This window comes from Brachyhypopomus gauderio, chromosome 18, assembly GCF_052324685.1.
Source record: "Brachyhypopomus gauderio isolate BG-103 chromosome 18, BGAUD_0.2, whole genome shotgun sequence".
Lineage (NCBI taxonomy): Eukaryota > Metazoa > Chordata > Actinopteri > Gymnotiformes > Hypopomidae > Brachyhypopomus > Brachyhypopomus gauderio.
In genome coordinates this window covers 16424202-16443257 of record NC_135228.1, presented here as the reverse complement: position 1 = coordinate 16443257, position 19056 = coordinate 16424202, and the positions used below count along the sequence as shown (strand labels likewise).

Here is a 19056-nt window from a genome sequence, read left to right as displayed (position 1 = left end):
CCCCAAGACCCTCGCATGCTTTCAGTTGTATACTTCGGTTTTCAAAAGAATCAGTGAACGCTGCATAAGATGGCACCGCTTTGAATGAAAATAAGACGTGGGACTTGTGGTGTATGTGAGAGGTTAAGGAGGGGTGGGTGTCGCTGACAGCTGTTTTGATCCTTACCAACTTGGGAGCGTTGAAGAGAGAGACTCTGAGGAGGCTCTGATGGAACTGGGTGATGAACCTGCTCAAGGCCTGTGCCCCAAAACAGAACTCTACCATTTATCCTCAGTTCTTCAACATCTGTTGTGCTGTTGTGTGTTGTAGGCTTGTCACGATACTAAGAATTACAACTTCGATACGATACTTAAAAAAATATTGAAATTCGATACCATTTTCGATACCAAAGTCAGATACGGTGCTAATTTCCGTTTTAAAGCCTTTTTATTTTTTTTATAAACAAACAAATGAATGTTGCTTTGTGTTTGAAAATGCTTGAAATTGTAACTTCATTTCACAACAAATATCTGTCTGACTGAACAGTTCTTTTGTGTTAACAAATACGAGCATCTTGTAATTCCAGGATGAAACATGAGAGAACGTGAAGACGTTACGATTGGGCGTTTTGAAAATAAACAACCATTAAATAATGTGATAAAAAAGCGAATAATTTCGAGTATATGTATAAATATTTACCTTATCCCAACAAACATGCGACGTCAGAAAGACGTTAAAATCAAGTCTGTATCACGTCGGTCAGTCCAGACCCATTTTTGCATGTCTGGTGGACGTTCAAAACTGGTTCAAAATCTGACCGTGTGACTAGGACCTTAACCTTTTAACTTAACATGAACGTCTATGACGAGTTTTCTACCTGAACGTCTGACTAGGACCTTTATTGGATGTCAGGACGTGCAAAAACTGCAACTGAATGGCAGTAATAGACGTTTAAAAAAGACGTCGCTAAAACTTTCATTCTGGCTTTTCAGTGTCTTTTGAACGTCTGACAAAGTGTCTTTGCTCGTGCTGAGAAATATTGAAATGGACCTTGAAAGTGACATACAAGTGTTTGAATTCCACAAGGTGTATGAACCCTGCAAACATGACTTTGTTCATTTTTGAATTTTGTAACTTCGCGCGCGCCGCGCCTCAGCGCAATGAACAAAGTCATGTTTGCAGGGTTCAATTCAAGCGCTTGTACCAATATTTCCCAGCACGTTAAACTTAATTAAGTTAAATATTTATATACTCGAAATGATTCGAAATATTGCGCTTTTAATCACATTATTTAATGGTTGTTTATTTTCAAAACGCCCAATCTTAACGTCTTCACGTTCTCTCGTTTCATCCTGGAATTACAAAAGGCTCGTATTTGTTAATGTAATACAAGAAAACTGTTCAGTCAGACAGATATTTGTTGTGAAACGAAGTAGTTACAATTTCAACATTTTCAAGTACTTTAGCCTAAATTGCAGCACTTTTCAAACCTGAAACACACTGAAACACAAAGCAGCATTAAAATTCGTCAGGTAAGTGTTCATTCCCCTGTTTTGAGGGGTGTTTTTTTATACTACCACATATAGTTTCGGACAACACTGCAAACCGGAAAGTATAAAGCCTCCACCGCTCGCGGAGGTTCGCGCGAGGTGCGCGCGGAGTCGAGCGCTATGGTCACTCAACCAGGCTTTAGCGCCCTTCGTTGAAATGTTCCAAAAGCACCGCCTGCAAATGGGCTTGTTCATGTCCTTCGGTTTTCCATCTGTATCTGCTTCGAATCCAACAGCACTGCGTTTGCTTTAGCTGCCATATTAGCATTACAAACTGTCCTGTGCATTACGGCAGCTTGGGTGGGTCAAACGAAAGCGCAGTTTATGTAAAAAGAATCGATACTTAAGGGAAACGAGTATTGTACTGTTTCAGAATGTTCAGTATCGATACGTATCGATATATCGATTTTTTTGACAACACTAGTGTGTTGTGCATGTGTTTTGAGTGAAGTAGTCCAGATATGTAGATATGTAACACTTTCCACTACAAACCTATTATAAAATAGTAGCCTATGTGTTTGGTGTTTCTGGGTGGACAAATTTTGTGTGTGCGTGTGTGTGTGTGTGAGAGAGAGAGAAATGAAACAAAAAAGGCATTTGGCAGCAGAACACTTTTACTTTTTCTTTACATCTTGCAGTACAGTTTTCAGCATTAAGTCACCAGCAACAGGGATATCAGATGTTTCCACTTGGAGCTTTTATAAAATGATCCAGTAATACGGAAGTGCCAAGCACAGGAGCGTGTTTGGACATACGGCTTACTACATGTCAGCAAACAACCATTAAATATGGATTAAGGAACTCTTCCCACATGCACTAAGCTTTAAGAAATTTAATGTTAATGATTCACATTTTAATCACATTATAATTACACAGATAAACAGTCAGAATGTAGTATCTACACACAAACAGACTTTACTTGACTCTTTCAGGTGATGTCTTTGCAGCTTGTACAAAATGCTCATTGTTTTTTCATTACTGCAATTCTATCATGCTCAAAATTCTACGTCTCAAGGAGTTTCTTTACTAAGTGAAAATTTCATTTTCAGCAAAATAATCGTACTCAATATAAAATGAATAAATGTAGCTCTTAAATGACTTTTGTCATTAATGCCAATAATATAGTGGTGATATTGATAATACCTCTCAATATTTTTCCCACCCAAAAGTATCACAAAACTATTACAAACTCATGCTGATGGATACTGTTTGTACTCTACATCCAAAGTCTATAGTTAACCAAAACGATTTGTCAAGTTTTGGCATTAGGACCATTTCCTTTTACTGTATATATTACTGTACAAATTGTTTCAGTCTGCTCTGCCCACCAGTCTCGTCTGTCGCTGTTTAGGTTTCCTATGTCTCTTTAAGAGAGAGACAGGAACTAGCTAATTAGGCAAAGCGAAAGTAACTTTACAACATATCCAGTTAAAATAAGCAGTAAGGCCCAGTCGGTGTTTATGTTGATTTAATAACTGATTGTCTTGCCTATATGGCTCTCATGTGCCGTAGTGTAACTGAATTAAACGTAACGTACAAATGAATGCACTAGGGTCCAGGACTAAAACCGGTTCAGCTGGAAATCGCACGTCAAACAAAACTTATGGTAGGCCGATGGAAGTTTGACAACCGGGCTAGCTCGCATATTGGCCACCATACCGAAGAACGAAGTGCACGGTGGATGAGGACTTCTGCAAAACGTAAGAAGCTTCTCTTATTCAAGCGTACAATATTAAACGGGTCTGCCTGATGTACAAACACTAAACGCGTCCCAACATGCATAAATCGTATTATGCGATGGCGTTTGTTAACACGGAAGTAAAATAATTGCGGCACGAGGACGATACCTCTAATAGCAGGCTGAATTTATCTAAACTTCATGTGATTTTAATACTGTATGTTGTATTTTGGTAAACAAAGGTTAAAAAAGGTCACGATCTAGACAGCTCAAACGACTAATCTTCCGAGATGGAAGACTCTGCGTCGGACAATAGTGTTCCTTTTGGACATGGTGCTTCCGCCTTCGGAAGCGAAGGGGGAGATGAGGACTTCTATATCCCCGAAAGAAGGCCGTCGCTCGAACTAATGCATTGGGAACCTGTGACACAGAGGTACATTTATTACTAGACAAGGAAGATTACATGTTGGTTTCTTGCAACAGACGACATAAATAACACTTTAACCCGTGCATGCCTGAAATCGGTTTTGAGGTTGGTAGTGCAAACATGACATCTGCTGGTAAATATCTGTATCTGTATGACCAGGATTTATAGCCGAATTGAAAAACAGACAACAAAATTGCCAGCTGACGATAAACAGTAATGATTATAATATTCAATATGCCTCTTATCAGACTGGCATTTCATAAGCTATACATAATTAGACGATATTAAGTCACAATTATCAGAGAAACGTCTGATATTTCCCTGTGTACCATGTCAGTTTTATCAGCTTTGTTTCTTGTTTAATAATCATTTTCTCAGCGTTGATGTGGAAAGAGCTGCTTCACCTGCACCCAGTTATGAGTCCATGAAGAGTGATGACTGGTTAAATGACATAGAAGCTGACGAACAACCTCCAACCTGTGTCACAACTAAGTAAGTCCATTACCTATTAATCTGAGTGAAATGCTTAAAGCTTAGAAAGTTGAGTGCGTTTGAGTGTTGTTTCTTGCTTTGAGCTACCGTGTTTTTACAGGATCCAGTTGGACAGACAGGATTCTTCTGCGTCAAGTTGCTGCTCCTTCTGCAGTGATGACGTTCAGGAAGACGAGTACAAGCCTGAACGAAGGTGAGTGTGGGGGGTCTGGGTTCTGTGCCCTCCAAAAACTGCTTTTGAAATGTTTCTTCCCATTGTGAAACTGATTAAACAACTTCCAATCTAGGTCACGGAAGAAATCTTGCAGCCAGCCAAGTGTAGCACCTCCCCTAAAACCAGAGTTATTAAAAGATCCTAATGAGAAGCGGCACCCTTCCCTGACTGTTGAATTCGCTTTCAAGGTTAGAAATGTTTCATCGTGGCCATCACACTATAACTGAATGTGAGCTTTCCCAAAGATTTCCTTAAAAACCTATTTCCTGATCACCTGATCAGTCAGTTTGTAACAAACAGTAATAGGAAAGGTTTCATGTTGATGCAATCCATATGGTACTTGTAGTTCTTTTGAGGGACTTTTATGTGTAATATAACTAATTATATATATATATATATAATATATATATAATGTAATATATTTATGTATATTTATGTGTAATATAGCTTTAATTTAACACACATTAACTTGGTCAAGCCAAGCCAATTGTCAGGATTTTCTTATATCACCATTTTTCATGCTGTGCACATTACATTATTATTGTGCTTTGTTTTCAGGCACTTCAAAGCTCTCTGCAGAAACTTACAACAGATGAATTAAAAAACTTTAAACGAATCCTGTGGGAGAGATACCCAGAGCGTTTTCGAGACCCCCTGGATAGCCTTGATATCGTTGATGTGGTAGATAAAATGCTGGAGATCTGTGACATAGAGGTGTCTCTAAAGATCACACAGCTGGTTCTTAGAGATATGAATCTAAAGAAGGTGGCGGACTACCTTCAGGGGCTGTGTAAAAGGAGTAAGAGTCATACATCTCTCCTTCTCTGTTCTTGTTTTCATAAAAAAAAAAAATATTTAAATGTTTAATGTTACTTTTCTTTATCCCATACAGATGAAGTGCGTTATGAGTTAAAAATAACTCTGAAGAGGAAGTATGAGAACATTTATGAAGGCCTGGCCCAGCAGACTGATTTCGAGTCTGTTTACACAGACCTCCACATTACAGATGGTGGAAACGCTGCATCAAACAATGAGCACGAGTTTAGGCAAATAGAAGAGCTACAGGAGGTTGGCGTTGACAAGAAAGAAGAAATATCTTGCAGGGACATATTTAGCTCTGAGATTGTTAAGACGAGGCATGTGAGGACACTGTTAACTAAAGGAACTCCAGGGATTGGTAAATCATCTGCAGTTCAGAGGTTTATACTGGACTGGGTGGAGGGGACTGCACACCAAGATGTGTTCTTTCTTCTTCCTCTACCATTCAAAGAGTTGAACCAGATGACAGATGCCGAAATAAGCTTCCAGGATTTAATCTGTAGACTCTATCCAGAGATGAAGGAGGTGGATACCCTTGAATTTGAAGACTGCAGTGTGATGTTCATCTGTGATGGTCTGGATGACTGCATTGTGCCCATCGACTTTCGCAGAACTGCATACTGGTGTGATCAATCTCTGCCAACAACAATAAAAATCTTAATCACCAATCTGATCCGGGGGAACCTGATGTACTGTGCCTTCGTGTGGATCACCACCCGATCCATAACAGTTAACCAGATCCCTCCAGAATGCATCCACCAGGTAACAGAGGTTCGTGGGTTCAAAAAAGAACAGAGGGAGACCTATTTCAGGAAGGCAATTGCAAATAAAGAACTTGCAGAGAAAGTGATTGCTTATGTCAAGTCCTGCAGGACACTCTACATCATGTGCCACATGCCGCTGTTCTGTTGGGTGGTGCGCATTGTGCTGGAGAGAGAACTCCAGAACTTGGCACCTGGGGCAGTGTTACCCAAAGCTCTTACTCACTTCTACAGCAAGCTGCTGCTGGTGCACATGAGCAAGCGTGGCCAGAAATTGCAGACCAGCCAGAGTGAAGAGAGCGTCCTTAATGATCAGAACTTCATTATGAAGCTCGGGAAGATAGCCTTCCAGTTACTGGAGAAGAGTGAGTTTAGAATTGAGAAAGATAACTGGAAAGACAGTGGTCTGAACGTGCAAGATGCAGTCACCAGTGGCCTCTGTACGCAGTTCTATAGGGAGAAGTTTGTGATGTATCACGAGAAGGTGGACTGCTTTGTTCACCCAACTATGCAGGAATACCTTGCTGCCCTTTTTGTTTTTCTTTCTTTCAAGAACCACGGGAAGAACGTTCTGGATGTTAACAAGTTCAAAATGTTCAAGGAGCCCTCTCTGGTAGACTTGCAGAAGAGTGCTGTGGAGAAAGCAATGCATGCCAAAGACGGCAACTATGACATCTTCCTGCGATTTCTCCTGGGCATGTCTGTAGAAGCCAACCAGGATTTGCTCAGGGGCTTCCTTGATAGCAGAGGGAACACGCTGCAAGCCCGGGAGGAAACGGCACGTTACATACGAAAAAAGATTAAGGAGAATCACTATCCTGAGAGAAATGAAAACCTTCAGCTGTGCTTAGATGAACTCTTCCCTCAGCCTAAAAGCCACTGAACGGGTTTAAAATCTTCCCAGTCTGATCACCAGTGTTTTTAAGCAGCATCAGTTGAAGGGAGTGAACGCAGTGCATTCAGTTCTGACATGACTGTGTTTTGCTTTCACATTTTACATTTCACATATAGATTTGTGTTACTTATATTCTGTTACTGCTTCACAGCTCCAAAGCCTGGTCATTCACGCTTTAAGATTAAGAATAGCCAGTTTAACAATGCATAATCATACAGAAAGTTGTGCACACACTGAAATGTAGTTATATATGAATTCAGAAAACTAAAGCTGAATTTCAGGCTGCTGTTTTTTTTTTTATTCCGATCCTGGAAAATTACTTGTGTATGAATTGCAGATGGATACACTTAGTATGTGCCATTACACTACTTAAGAACTTCTGGCAGATGTTTAAAATGTTTGGAATGCTTACATTTATTTAAATGTATTTTTCCCAATAATGGAGGAATAATTATATGATGAGCTTTTGAAATTTATATATCGTATAAAGAGAATCTCCTCCCAACAGTGAAGCATGGTAGTGGAAATGTGAAGGCCTGGGCCAACTTTTCTGCCTCCGAAACTGGACGACAACATATTATCCAGGGAACCATCAGTTCCCAGAACTATCAACTAAATCTCCTGCTGTCAGTCAGAGTGTTGAAGATGAAATGTAAAATGCAACAAGACTTTGACCCAAAGCATTCAAGATAACTACCAAGGAACTAAGGAATGGCTTAAGAGAAAGATTTGCACTCTGGATTTGCCCAGTCAAGTCTGGACCTCAATCCCATAGAAATGCTGTGACACGATCTGAAGCAGGTGGTACATGTCAGATGTCCCTCCTACTCTCTCTTGGAAGATCTAAGTTTTTTTTTTTTTTTTTAGAAAATACTTTTGAATAAATTTTAATGTATCTTGTGCAAAGATTTGGAAGGTCCAATGTACATACTGAGATTTGGATGTTCAGAATTATTTTTTTATTATTTTTTTTTTTAGAAAGAAAGGAACCTGTTTGAGTAGTTCACAAACGTTCAAGCAGCACTAATTTTATTTATAGACTCCCTCAATACAAACAATAGGAAAATTTCAATGGAGGTTCTCTAATGGAAAAACTTGCAGCTACAAATCAGATTCTTATCTGCCAGTGGCAGCCACTGAAGGACAAAAGGTTGGTTATGTGTTATGACAACAGCTCACATTACGATGTAACAAGTCTAAAAGCTGCACAATTTCTTCCCCCCTCAACTGAATATTCTTTTTCACTTCCCTTATGACTACAACATAGAAATTCATAATCCATTCAAGTATCATTCCATCAGTGGTTTGCACTCGATTTTCTGAGTTAGGGTAAATGGCCTTTCCTAATTTTCCTCCCTTTGATATGAATGTAGAGAGAATCATGAGCACCAGGTGGTGTATTTGAGCTCTAAATCTTTAGAGGAAGGCTTAAAAAATTATGCACTGACAGAATACCATACTCAAGATGCAATTTCTTTGATCAAGTTTGCAATGCTCCACTTGTATTGAACATGGGTCTGGTTTCAGATCTATGGATGAATTTCCATGAAAGACTGCAAAGGTGTTACTTCTAACATGTTTAAAAAGGATTACACTTCAAAATGATTGGTTTATTTTTGTGTAAATGTGATGTCAAGGCCATGAACATTCATAAACTTTAAATAAACTGCATGGCTGAACACACTGCTGATGTAAATAAGTAACCTTGAGAATTCTGAGCATAAAACACTCTGTGGTGTTGATGTGGTGGTAATAACTACTTAAGATTCAGGAGTGGTTCCAGATGTGAGCGGCAGTTATTACTGTTTCTTCTTCACTACATGAGCACAGTCATATTTGCCCCTGACTACTGTCAGTTTGACACCTGGCAAGTCCTGTGTCCTTCCCCCTTGGACGAGCACTACGTTGTGTTCCTGAAGGTTGTGTCCCTCCCCAGGTATGAACACCACTGCCTCCTTGCCATTGGAAAGGCGGACCCGCGCACATTTGCGGTTGGCCGAGTTTGGCTTTTTGGGCTTCCTGATCATGGTCTTCAAGACCACGGCCTTCAGCTGCGGTCGACCGAATGTTGCGCCGATCTTTTTAATGGGTGGCGGAGGTTTGCCCTGGCGGTGCATCTGATTGAGGGTGGCCATCATCCTGCTGAGCACGGGTCCAGACCAGGGACATGCTGACTGAGTTGCTGCAAAAATAATGACAATCATTTGCGTTCATAAATGCCAAACATACAACGCAACTTTCAGCAACGCGTTACACTCAGAATATATGGAGATAAGGATTCATAACATTAAGACTTAACATTAATTCATAACATTAAGACTTAACATTTATAACATTCATTTATAACACTAATTCATAACATTAAGACTTGGCATAAGCTGGATGGGGTCGTCTTACCTACCCTAGCTAGTATGTACTCCCAGTTGATAACTAGCTAGCCATGACTTTTAGACTCACCTTGCAAGACCGAAGACAGAGCTGGCCTCAATCTTCCAAGAAAGGCCATAATAAAAATCTGTAAGCAATAAATTGTATGTAATTCACAAAAAATAAATAACTGGCACAGTTACTACAAGAACCCAACTAGACACTACTGGACAGTCATATTGCACAGCGTAATGAGAATATTAGCTGCAAACCTGTTAGCTGTCTTGCTAACCCAGGCAATTACTTTATATACACAGCGACCACGACGAGAATAGTTACTTAAAAACACAATGTAACTACCTGTGTCTAAATCGCCGCCAGGTAATCTCGTGTATTTGCTTTTAACATGCGGGGAAACAGGGATTATTTTCCGACCTACCCCCTCATTTATGTTGACTACAGCTAGCCATATTGAAAGTTATCTCACGCGTGTTTCTTCTCTTCTTTCACTCCTCAAGACCCAATAAAGCTCGATATCGACATCTAGTGGTTAGATATAAAATGCGCGTTTACCTCAGTGTAAAGCCTGCTTTATACCTCCGGACACGGACGAATTTCGTCCGTCCGTACCAAACGTAGCCTCCGTAGGGGGCCACTATACCTCTTTCCGTTTCCAACGTTGTTATGATTTTTTTAAATACATCCTCTAGAGGGCAGTATAGTCAAATTTCCGGCACCAGCGCACCAGCAATCTCCTCCCAGCTGTTTTTGCATCGCTGTTTATCGCGATGACCTGGCACCGTAGCAGAATGTAGCCTCTAACCAACTCGCAAAGTTTCTCTTCTAACTCGAGCGTCATTTTTTAAAGTCCAGTACTCTTCTTCATTGATTTTCCCGAATTGGTGTACGTTCGATGCTTCTGACTCTCTACTGCCCCCTGATTTGCGGTTTATATTGCTCCGTTACTACGGATTCGTAAGCGCTCTGGCAACGGACCCACTGACGGATGAAACGACCTCCGGAACCGGACGAAAGGGTCCGTATCCGTAATTACCGTAGGGTGTGAATGGGCCTTAAGAGTTCGTTGAAGTTGAATCATGTCACGATGACTCAAACCTTTTCCCCATACTGAAATTGTAAAGACAGTATCATTGTTTTTATGTACTGTAATGCTACAAATGTGGATTTTGGCTGGCTGGTTTAGTTGGAACGTAAGCCTAGCAGTAACGATGTCGACCATTTATCTAATTAATAAGCCTACAATAATTAATTAATTTATTTATTTAGGGAGCGTGGTGCAACTATACAACAACATGTATAAAACAAGAATATGTTAAAAGTTAAAGAGATGAGACATACGTAACTGCAACCTATATTGGCCACTTCGGACATGCCAAGCAAATACCATAAAATCAAACATTAGAGAATGTGTAGTTCATGTTGCTGACCGCCAGATGTCAAACTGTAGACACGTTTGTGTGCTGTGATCATAGTCTCTAATATAGCATTGAGAATTTTCTAATCTGAAATGTTTCTGATCGATTCAGATTGACACAGAATTCACAAATTAAAATTATTTTATTTATACTATATGTGTTATTTTAATGAGTATTGTGTGCACTGTTCAAATATATGCTATTTAATTTCTTTCTATTGGACTGATAGGGCTATCATGACATTTATCAGAAAAAAAATAAATCCTTTACATTTTCCTTCCAAGCAAATATGTAGGAGGTTGTGTTTGTGGCCATTCACAGCACACAAGATGCTTGGAGAGTTTCTGCATTGCTTTTGCATAACCGCATAAGTGGGCGCAGGCTGTTTGTGTTGCTGGGGCTGGTGGATGATGGGTCCGAGAATGATAAACAGAGAGCTGGAGTGAAGGAGAGGAGGGTTGAGGGTCGGGGTGCGGGGGGCTCGAGGGGCCGGGGTGAGTCATAAGGAGAGAGGGGCCTAATGAATGAGTGCACACAGATGTGTGAAAGAGGCAGGATGAAAAGCTTGGCTGCCTGATTGGAGGAGTGGGAGGAGAGCCAGAGGAGCGAGCACCTGAAGTCCTTGTGTACCTTCAAACCTCACGTACCATCCCCCTCTTTCTCGTTTTTTCCTCTTTTCAGATGCTTCTATTTTTGTTGCTCTTCAGCACTGAAAGGCTCGCGCTCTCACAAGGACGGAGACGTGACGAGGGAGTGAGGGATGCGGCTCATTCACATTCTGGTGGTGGCCAATGAGAGGATGGACGGCTGGTATTTTTGGACATGCGGGCACACGTAGGCCTATAGGGAGGGTTGGCGGGTCAGTGCCCCATTGGACGGTCTCAATGGATAAGGACCACATTGAATAAACTTGACAGGAAACTGATGTTAGCAGGGCCGTGGAGGTGGAGCTTGTCTGTGGAGGATCTGTAGTCCCTCGGCAACAGGGGAGAACATTGAGCCAGAGACCATTGGAGAAAGTAGTGGGATAGGGTAGATGGGAAAGTGAGAGAGAGACAGGAAAAGCCATATAAGGTATTATCATGCACTACCTGGTATAATGAGTGAGTGTAGGCTGAGTGAATGCTCACTGTGTCTGTTTGTGTGTGTGTCTGTGTGTGTGTGCGAGTGTGCGAGTGTGTGTAGGAGTGGGAAGCTGATTGTCTCCACCATGCCTCTGAGTCAAGAGCATGCGTCAGGAAAAACAGCTAGCACCTCATCATGTGCGTCAGCCTCCAGCTCTCAGTTCCATGAAACCATGGAGACACAGTAAAAAGGCAGTGAATGGAGGGGAGGAAGTGTGAAGAACAATGTTCTACCTTGGGGGCAGCAATTATGAATGCATGGACACTGATGCTCCTTGCTTTGATAACCATACATTTAATTGACTGTCATTATACATATTTTGAGGAGAAAAGAACGTAGACATGGAGCATTTTTTTTTATTAAAAACCATATGACCATTCAAGGTGGTAAACATCTTATATATCACTAAACATTTACTTACCACTGAAATATTTGAATAGAAGATATTTCTCATATAATTACACAGACACAAACAGGTTTTGTAAACAATATCAATGAATAATAAATATCCAGAGTTTAGGAATCAATCCTCTACTTTACTGTAGACAATTCTACATTAGTTTGTGAAAACACAGGGTGCAATAGAACCAATACAAATGTGTTTCATCAATCTTCAGGATAATCTTTGTGTAAAACACAGTCTTCACTATAAGTGAATACAAAAGTGGCACTTTTTAAAGTTGCCATAACGAGAATACCTTAAAGTATTTTTTTCTAAAATGATAGTCCATTATTATTACGTGCCCATGTTACATTCATTGCATTGAAGTATAAACATAAAATGAATATATTTTACTTTTTTATTATAGTCATTTCTGTCATTTAAATAATCTGATAAGAATCTGAGAAATTCTGACAATATGCCATACTTTATCAATTAAGTCACAGACTTATTTCAGAACATGTGATCACCGGTTCCATCTGAAAGACAGACAGTAGAGAAAGTGATTAGAATCTTGAAATCATTACTTCCTGATGAAACTTTGAAAGCTACATTCCATATAAGATCCTAAAAACTAACACAGATTTGAGTCTCACCTTGGTAGAAGTGCTGTGGGGACTCCTGAAAAGGGAGTTGATACAACTCGGTTTCTTGCCTCAAGGCAGGAGTAATCGAAGCGGATGCCTCGAACACAGGTTCCATGGTGGCCAGCTCCTCCAGGAGGGACTGGGCACAGGGCAGACCGGGGCTGACATCAGGACGTGCTGGGCCAGGGGTTGCTTCAGGTGAGGCTGAGAGAGTGGAGGGTTGTGCTGGAGCCAACATCTCCATGTCCATCCGGCTCTCTGTTCCAGCCTTTGCTTCATCGAGTGCCCCTGACTCCAGCGGCCTGGCCCCGGCCGTGCTGCTATGGTGCGCCGACTGGACGCTACGTAGGTGGTGCACACCAACTAGAGCCTCCTCCCGTGTGTGCCCAGGAGAGCAGGTGCTCGGTGGGGCAGGAGGAGGATGCTGAATGGAGGAGTGGGGAGGTGGGAGAGAGGGGGAGGTGGAGGAGGAGACTTGGGGTAGGGCAGCCGGTAGAAGGCTTTCTTGAAATAAAGAGATTTCATCATGAGCCATCGATGAGGGAGGCTCCCTCCAGCACATGGTGGGTGGAAATTCACAGGAGGAAGCCACACCGCTCTGGATGGATATGGGCTCTCGGAGGAGGACAGGGGAGGAGGTGTGTGTGGTGAGCGGGTGGTCGTGACAGAAGCCTTCAGCTACAGAACAGAGATACTGAGCCAATAGGGAGATCTCCAGTCTTTCTTGCTCATCCTCGGCTTGCTGAGGGAAGAATCCTGGACGGAGATGTTCGGTGGGAGAAGCCTCTGGAGTCAAAAGGCCCTCGGGGGGAGAGTGATAAACCGAATGCGGTACATCAACATACAGGGGCCCCTTGATCTCTGGCAAGGCCATGAGGATACTCTTGTCATTACCTGGACTGTCTGGGGTAGGAGGCAATTTCTCAAAAAGAGGCCTGCGGCAATGTTGTACAGACAGCGTGAGCCCAGTGCCTGTTGAGAGAGACATCACTTGATTTGCAGAGGATGTGACTTGCTTTATTCGACATGGGGCACCGATCACTGTGCTGGTGGAGTCTAGTTTAAAGATCTCCTCACCAAATGTGAAACGGCCTCCTCCGAGTCTTGGGGTATAGGGGGGAGTGCATATAAGCTCCCCGAGGCTGTGTTGTTGGGGTATGGGGGGACTGGGGAGGAGTGCAGGGGAAGTGGGGGATTGACCAGCCGAACAATGTCCTGCCATGCTGGCCATGTCACTAAACTGAGAAGAAGGGGCAGTTGGGGCTGTTCCTGTGGAAAGCTTTCCGGTTCCTTGAGACCACATATGCTGGCTTGCATGCTGCTGGGAAAAACTGTCTTCATCTAGAGAGCTGGAAGGACAGGGGGCGGAGCCCAGAGGCGGGCCGGACTGGGCTGGGGTGCTGGGCAGCTCCTCAGAGGAGCTGCGGCCAGAGGTAGTAAAGCTGAAGTCGAAGGACTGGGCAGACAGACCGCTGCTACTGGGGGTGAAGACCTGCTCCGGGCTGGACAGCGGATCTGGGCACTGCTGAGCCAAATGCTCCTGATAGAGGAGAGCCGCCTGGTTCTGCTCAGAGTAGAGCTGCTGACGCACAGACCATGCTTCAGATTCGCTGAGGAACGAAGGGAGAAAAGGGCGATTTGTGAGCGTGTTGATGTCTCATGATGCTGATGTGACATGCAGTAGTCATTTTCTGTAAATTCAACCAGAGAAGCAGGTGTGCGTTGTTGCAATACCTAATGACGTAGTTCTGGCAACTGATTGGATGTTCTCCAGTCTGGAGCTGAAGGATCATATACAGCCACACCCATGAGTGGTCAGCTGTCTCCACCTGCACCACCATCTCCACCTGCCTCTCTCCTTCTTCACGCACTGCGGAGAAACACATTCATTATGATAGGGTGTTCCTTTTTGGCTTGTTGGTAGTATGTGTTATGCAAATTAGAACTACTCTTATAATACGGCCATCTAAAACTCACGTAGGGTGCAGTGCTGCGTGGAGGCGTGAGCAAGATCACGGGGGTGCAGAAAGCTGTACCAGGAGCGGGACTGCAGCGTATCCACATCGTAACCCAGATACACACTCACACTGCCAGGAAAAAAGATAGCCAACGTAAGAGTCTAGTTCTGTTCGCTGTTCTTCTAAATGCCTCTAAATCGCCACATCAGTCGGTATGCAGTCGCGTAAATGTTAAGGCTTGTTTCTCTTACCATTCCTGGGCAGCTTGGAACCTCATATCACGGCTGTGCTGGGACTGGAAGCAGGCCAGCAGGAAGGCCTGCTCTGCGGGTGGGGTGGGGAGCGGGTTCCTGGTGGCTGAAGGCTGTGGTGCCTGGGGCTCCAGAGGTGAGCAGAAACACACCCACACCGAGTTGGATGTCCAGTAGGAGGCAGCGTGGTACGGGGATGGCAGGCAGCGCGCTCGCACAAGGCTCACTCTGTTCCCAGAGCCCTGCCTCCTCACAAACTTTGAAGTGTTGAAACGACATCGGAAGAGGCGCTCTAAAAATGCATTGAAATCAATAAGAAGAAAGCAAAGAAAAGGATTCTACCATCAGATTGTATTTTGTGCTCTAGTTATATTAGGAAATCCAGATGTGTCTTTGGGATATTAAAAAAGTGTTTATTGTTACCTGTGTCTGGTGCAGTCACTGGCACAAGATTACTTCTCATGATGAAGTGGTCAGCAGGATCTATAATGTCATACACGCTATCACTCTGGGCAACCAGATCCACCTGTATTATGCCAAAAGAATTATGGTCAGACACGTATTTCTTACACATGTAGGAACTAGTATGAATGTTAAAACAGTGTTTGGGATGAAAATGCATAATTACACCCATTAAATATTTAATCACTTAATTTATTGTGTAACAATAATGATATAATGATGAAAAGATGATATAATAACAAATAATACTCACCATAGAATGGCCCAGGTGCTCTGCTACGTTGTCCGACAGGTACAGAAGTTTGCCTTCACTCGTTAGCAAGAGGAGAAATCCCGGTAAGGCGTGCACGAGCTCAGAGAGTTCGGACAAAGTCTTGTATGCTCCACTCACATCATGATGCTCCGCCATAGTTAATTCTGAACAAAAATAGATTAAACTAATATTAATCATGAGAACAGCGAATAGTACTTTCCCTCGTAGTTGAAAATAACGCGCAGCGCCAATTTAAAGTATAAAACATACATATCTAATAAACATATAACTATTTATATTACCCGTTTTTTTTCTTAGGTTTGGATCTAACAGCGCCTCTAGCAACCGTATACATCAGCACCATGGACAGCAACTATTTACTTTTCTGAAGCTTCTTCAAAAACGTCTGTGATTAGCATATTTAGTTCAAAAGTAAGTTGCTAATTATAACGTATGTTAAAAAAAAACTTTACGTTTGCATCAGTAATGCAACTCCACCAAAAAACAAATGTTGCCTACCTTGAGAGAAGAAGACGGACTTTCTTGTGTACATGCAGGCAAGGGACATGATGTGGAGGTATGAAAGCCGAGATTTGTCTGCGTCGGAGATAGGGAGAAGATCCTTCAGGTTACGAATCTCTGCGTTGATCTGGTCCCTCCGCGCCTTCGAAGCCCCTTTTGTGGACCTGTACATTTTCTCGTTAGCTACAGGTGGACTCAATAGCTGCCGATAAGCGACAGGAAGCAAACTGTAATTTCAGGGACTGCTTACAGGGATTGTAGTGATGTCTGCTTAATCATTGGGACAACGGTTGTGAAGCCTGACGTGATAAAGAAAATAACTTTTAAGGAAGTAACATTTTCCTCGCTGAGTTGTTTGTTTTCCTTTTTCTTGCGATAACACCGAAGGGTTAGTTAATGATGAGCAATATGCCTCTTCTTCTGTCTGTTATGTAGGTTCTGGTAAAAAACGGTCCATCCGTGCCCTTTATATAGAGATAAAGCCTGAAGGGGGGCGTGTACTGATACATCCGAATCAGTTCCCGCATGGATCTGTGTATCTGCTACTTTGGCTCCCTGGTGATGACGTAACATTGATATGGGAACCCCTTCAACGCAGAGAGCCCAATTTGGGCAAAACCAAACCAAGGAGGTGTGGGGCGAGGGTGGCGGTTTTAACGTTGTGTCCCATCGCGCGCTTGTGCAAGAGCTTCTGTTATGAATCTGCAGCGGCACTGTCACAATTCAAATTTGCACCTGAGCGATCATCTGCACTTGCTGATAACTTTCTTCTATTTTAAAAAAGAAATCTTGTTTCTTTAGTCATTCACGAACGTATAGATAGGCAGAAATTAGATACGCGATCTTTTCAACTGTCCTGTCGTGAGGCCAAGATATGGTACAGTGGACGCTGTGGTTATATTACAGGTAGTGGTACTAGTAGGAGGTTGTTACCTCACGACGTTACATCCACTGCGTCTACCCACCACTCCCACTGCACACATTTACACAGAAATAAAATAAACAATAAACCACCACGCTAAAGAAAAGAAGTGATTTTATCGCACGACTTTACCCCCACACAGCGTGATTGTCTGCAGCATACGGTGTATATTTAACAGTTACCACGGATTAGCGAGACTTGCATCGAAAGCCTTAACACAAGTGACAAATCTAACTAAACAGAAATAGAAAGCCCGGCTCTGTTGCATTTGAAGTCAACGCAAGATTCCAAAGTATTCCAAATACCAGCGTGGCGTGTAAACGAGAGCAGTAGCCTAAATTCTATTTGTCATGGCCTTAATGCTTGCATTAAGCTGTGATAAATAGTTCTCAATTTCTCCAGTGATTTAAAGTGAAACGTAAATATTTTTTGTTTATTTAAGCATAATGTAACACAGAATAGAAGTTATATTTAGGTTTTTTTTTCGAAAGTTCGATTTCTTTTTAACGAATGTTGAAATTAATAGAAGTGCACTTTGTCATAATGAGTAGTCTTCTAGTTGCAAGCACAGATGGTTTGAGATGGTCTGAAGTATAAGTGTATGGATCATCACTTGATAAATATAACTGAGAACATGTGAGGTTCCCTTGTGTCATCTACAGCATATTTAGAGCACACAGAGAACACTGATGAAGAGGTGCAGGACACCTCATCTGAATTACTGTGAAATATGAGGGCGATTGTGTTCTTACACAACCGAGTGCTCAAAGCATGCGTGTGTGCATTAGAGAGGCATTTGTGTTCAAAATGAAGGACACTTGTCTGGTTTTATAGCTTCTCCTTCTTTTTGTTCCTGTATATTTTTAAACCAAGAAAATCAAGGTCTTTACTTTATTCCCTGAAAGAATGACAATCTGTTGCTTGGCAACTCTCCCACACAAACGCAGGACAAGATGGAAGAAGCCTGGTGAAGGTCCTGTCTCCTTTCTCCCACTGTAGGCTTGCTGGGTCTTACTGGAACACTTTCGTATCCCATTCAGTTTAATAAATACATATCCAAAAAAAGTTACTGTTTTTGACATAATGACATGTCATAGAGTTTGAACATTACTGCCAGCTCCAAGCAAAAGACGTGATGTGGCGCACTTCATTACCTGTGCATTGCTTCTGCTAAATTAGTTATTATTTTAACATCTGTTATCGTATAAAAATGCATAAAGGGTGTCTGTATATGCGAGTTTGGCATTTCAATATGTGTATGTTTAAGCACTCACATGTATGTTTTTCAGTGTGAGTATATATATGTGTGTGCATGTGTCTGAAGATTGAAATCACAATACCAGTGATTAGGTGAGGAGAGTGAATGCCTCCACGATCCCCCCCCCTCCTCGATCCTTCTGCTGAAAGCTCATCCACACGACAACCTTGCCTCTCTTTACTTCTTAGTGGCTAGGGTTATTTTTAGAATTTAACTCAAAACTCTCTGCTCTTTATTTTTATAAAGTAACTTTTAAGCAGACCAATATTTATAGAGTATAAAGCTACACAAAAAGTATATAAAAGAAGCAAGAAATCAGATGCCCGTGCATTTGTTCATTAAACTTCTCGTAGCTTTATGGGCTTTTTAAAAACTCTGTTCCTTTCATGTCTTTATCCAAAGTTCATATGTCAATTTGTGTAGAGGTTAGGTCTTCCTGTTCGTGCTTCACTGCATCAGTAATACTGGTCATTTCTTGTCCAGGCTCCATTATGTTCATTACTGAACAAATAACAGCATCACAGTTTTACCTTATGAAGAAAATCAAGTATATTTTGAGTAAAATGAAGGAAAATTGAAGGCCTGGTATGGGAAATGGGGACCAAGATGAGGAACCGGGTATCAAAACATAAAAAGCTGCCTGATGTATCGCGAGAT

At 42.0% G+C, this 19056-nt stretch overlaps 3 protein-coding genes across 8 annotated transcripts; 1 reads left to right on the top strand and 2 right to left on the bottom strand.

Annotated features, from left to right (window-relative positions):
- The first annotated feature begins 2910 nt into the window (after positions 1-2910).
- Positions 2911-8499, top strand: nlrc3l1 (NLR family, CARD domain containing 3-like 1). The gene is made up of 7 exons (XM_076979651.1): positions 2911-3230; positions 3451-3641; positions 4014-4127; positions 4228-4320; positions 4415-4529; positions 4900-5140; positions 5234-8499. The coding sequence occupies exons 2-7, from the start codon at positions 3499-3501 to the stop codon at positions 6802-6804; spliced, it is 2277 nt and encodes a 758-aa protein (XP_076835766.1). The 5' UTR covers positions 2911-3230; positions 3451-3498; the 3' UTR covers positions 6805-8499.
- On the bottom strand, positions 7829-9859 carry mrps12 (mitochondrial ribosomal protein S12). 5 transcript variants are annotated; one of them, XM_076979654.1, is made up of 3 exons: positions 9757-9859; positions 9274-9331; positions 7829-8998 (listed from the first exon to the last, which is right to left on the bottom strand). In XM_076979654.1, exons 2-3 carry the CDS (start codon positions 9320-9322, stop codon positions 8616-8618), a joined length of 432 nt encoding a protein of 143 aa, XP_076835769.1. In that variant the 5' UTR covers positions 9323-9331; positions 9757-9859; the 3' UTR covers positions 7829-8615. The 5 variants fall into 5 exon arrangements, with proteins under 5 accessions (XP_076835769.1, XP_076835768.1, XP_076835771.1 ...); XM_076979653.1 differs by lacking the exon at positions 9757-9859 and adding an exon at positions 9623-9745; XM_076979656.1 differs by lacking the exon at positions 9757-9859 and adding an exon at positions 9671-9718.
- A 2178-nt stretch (positions 9860-12037) lies between these two features.
- Positions 12038-16663, bottom strand: npas4b (neuronal PAS domain protein 4b). 2 transcript variants are annotated; one of them, XM_076979649.1, is made up of 9 exons: positions 16470-16663; positions 16217-16383; positions 15698-15861; positions 15406-15508; positions 14983-15274; positions 14751-14860; positions 14508-14643; positions 12783-14383; positions 12038-12665 (listed from the first exon to the last, which is right to left on the bottom strand). In XM_076979649.1, the coding sequence occupies exons 1-9, from the start codon at positions 16496-16498 to the stop codon at positions 12640-12642; spliced, it is 2628 nt and encodes an 875-aa protein (XP_076835764.1). In that variant the 5' UTR covers positions 16499-16663; the 3' UTR covers positions 12038-12639. The 2 variants fall into 2 exon arrangements, with proteins under 2 accessions (XP_076835764.1, XP_076835765.1); XM_076979650.1 differs by having other exon boundaries at positions 16217-16662.
- Between the last annotated feature and the right edge of the window lie 2393 nt (positions 16664-19056).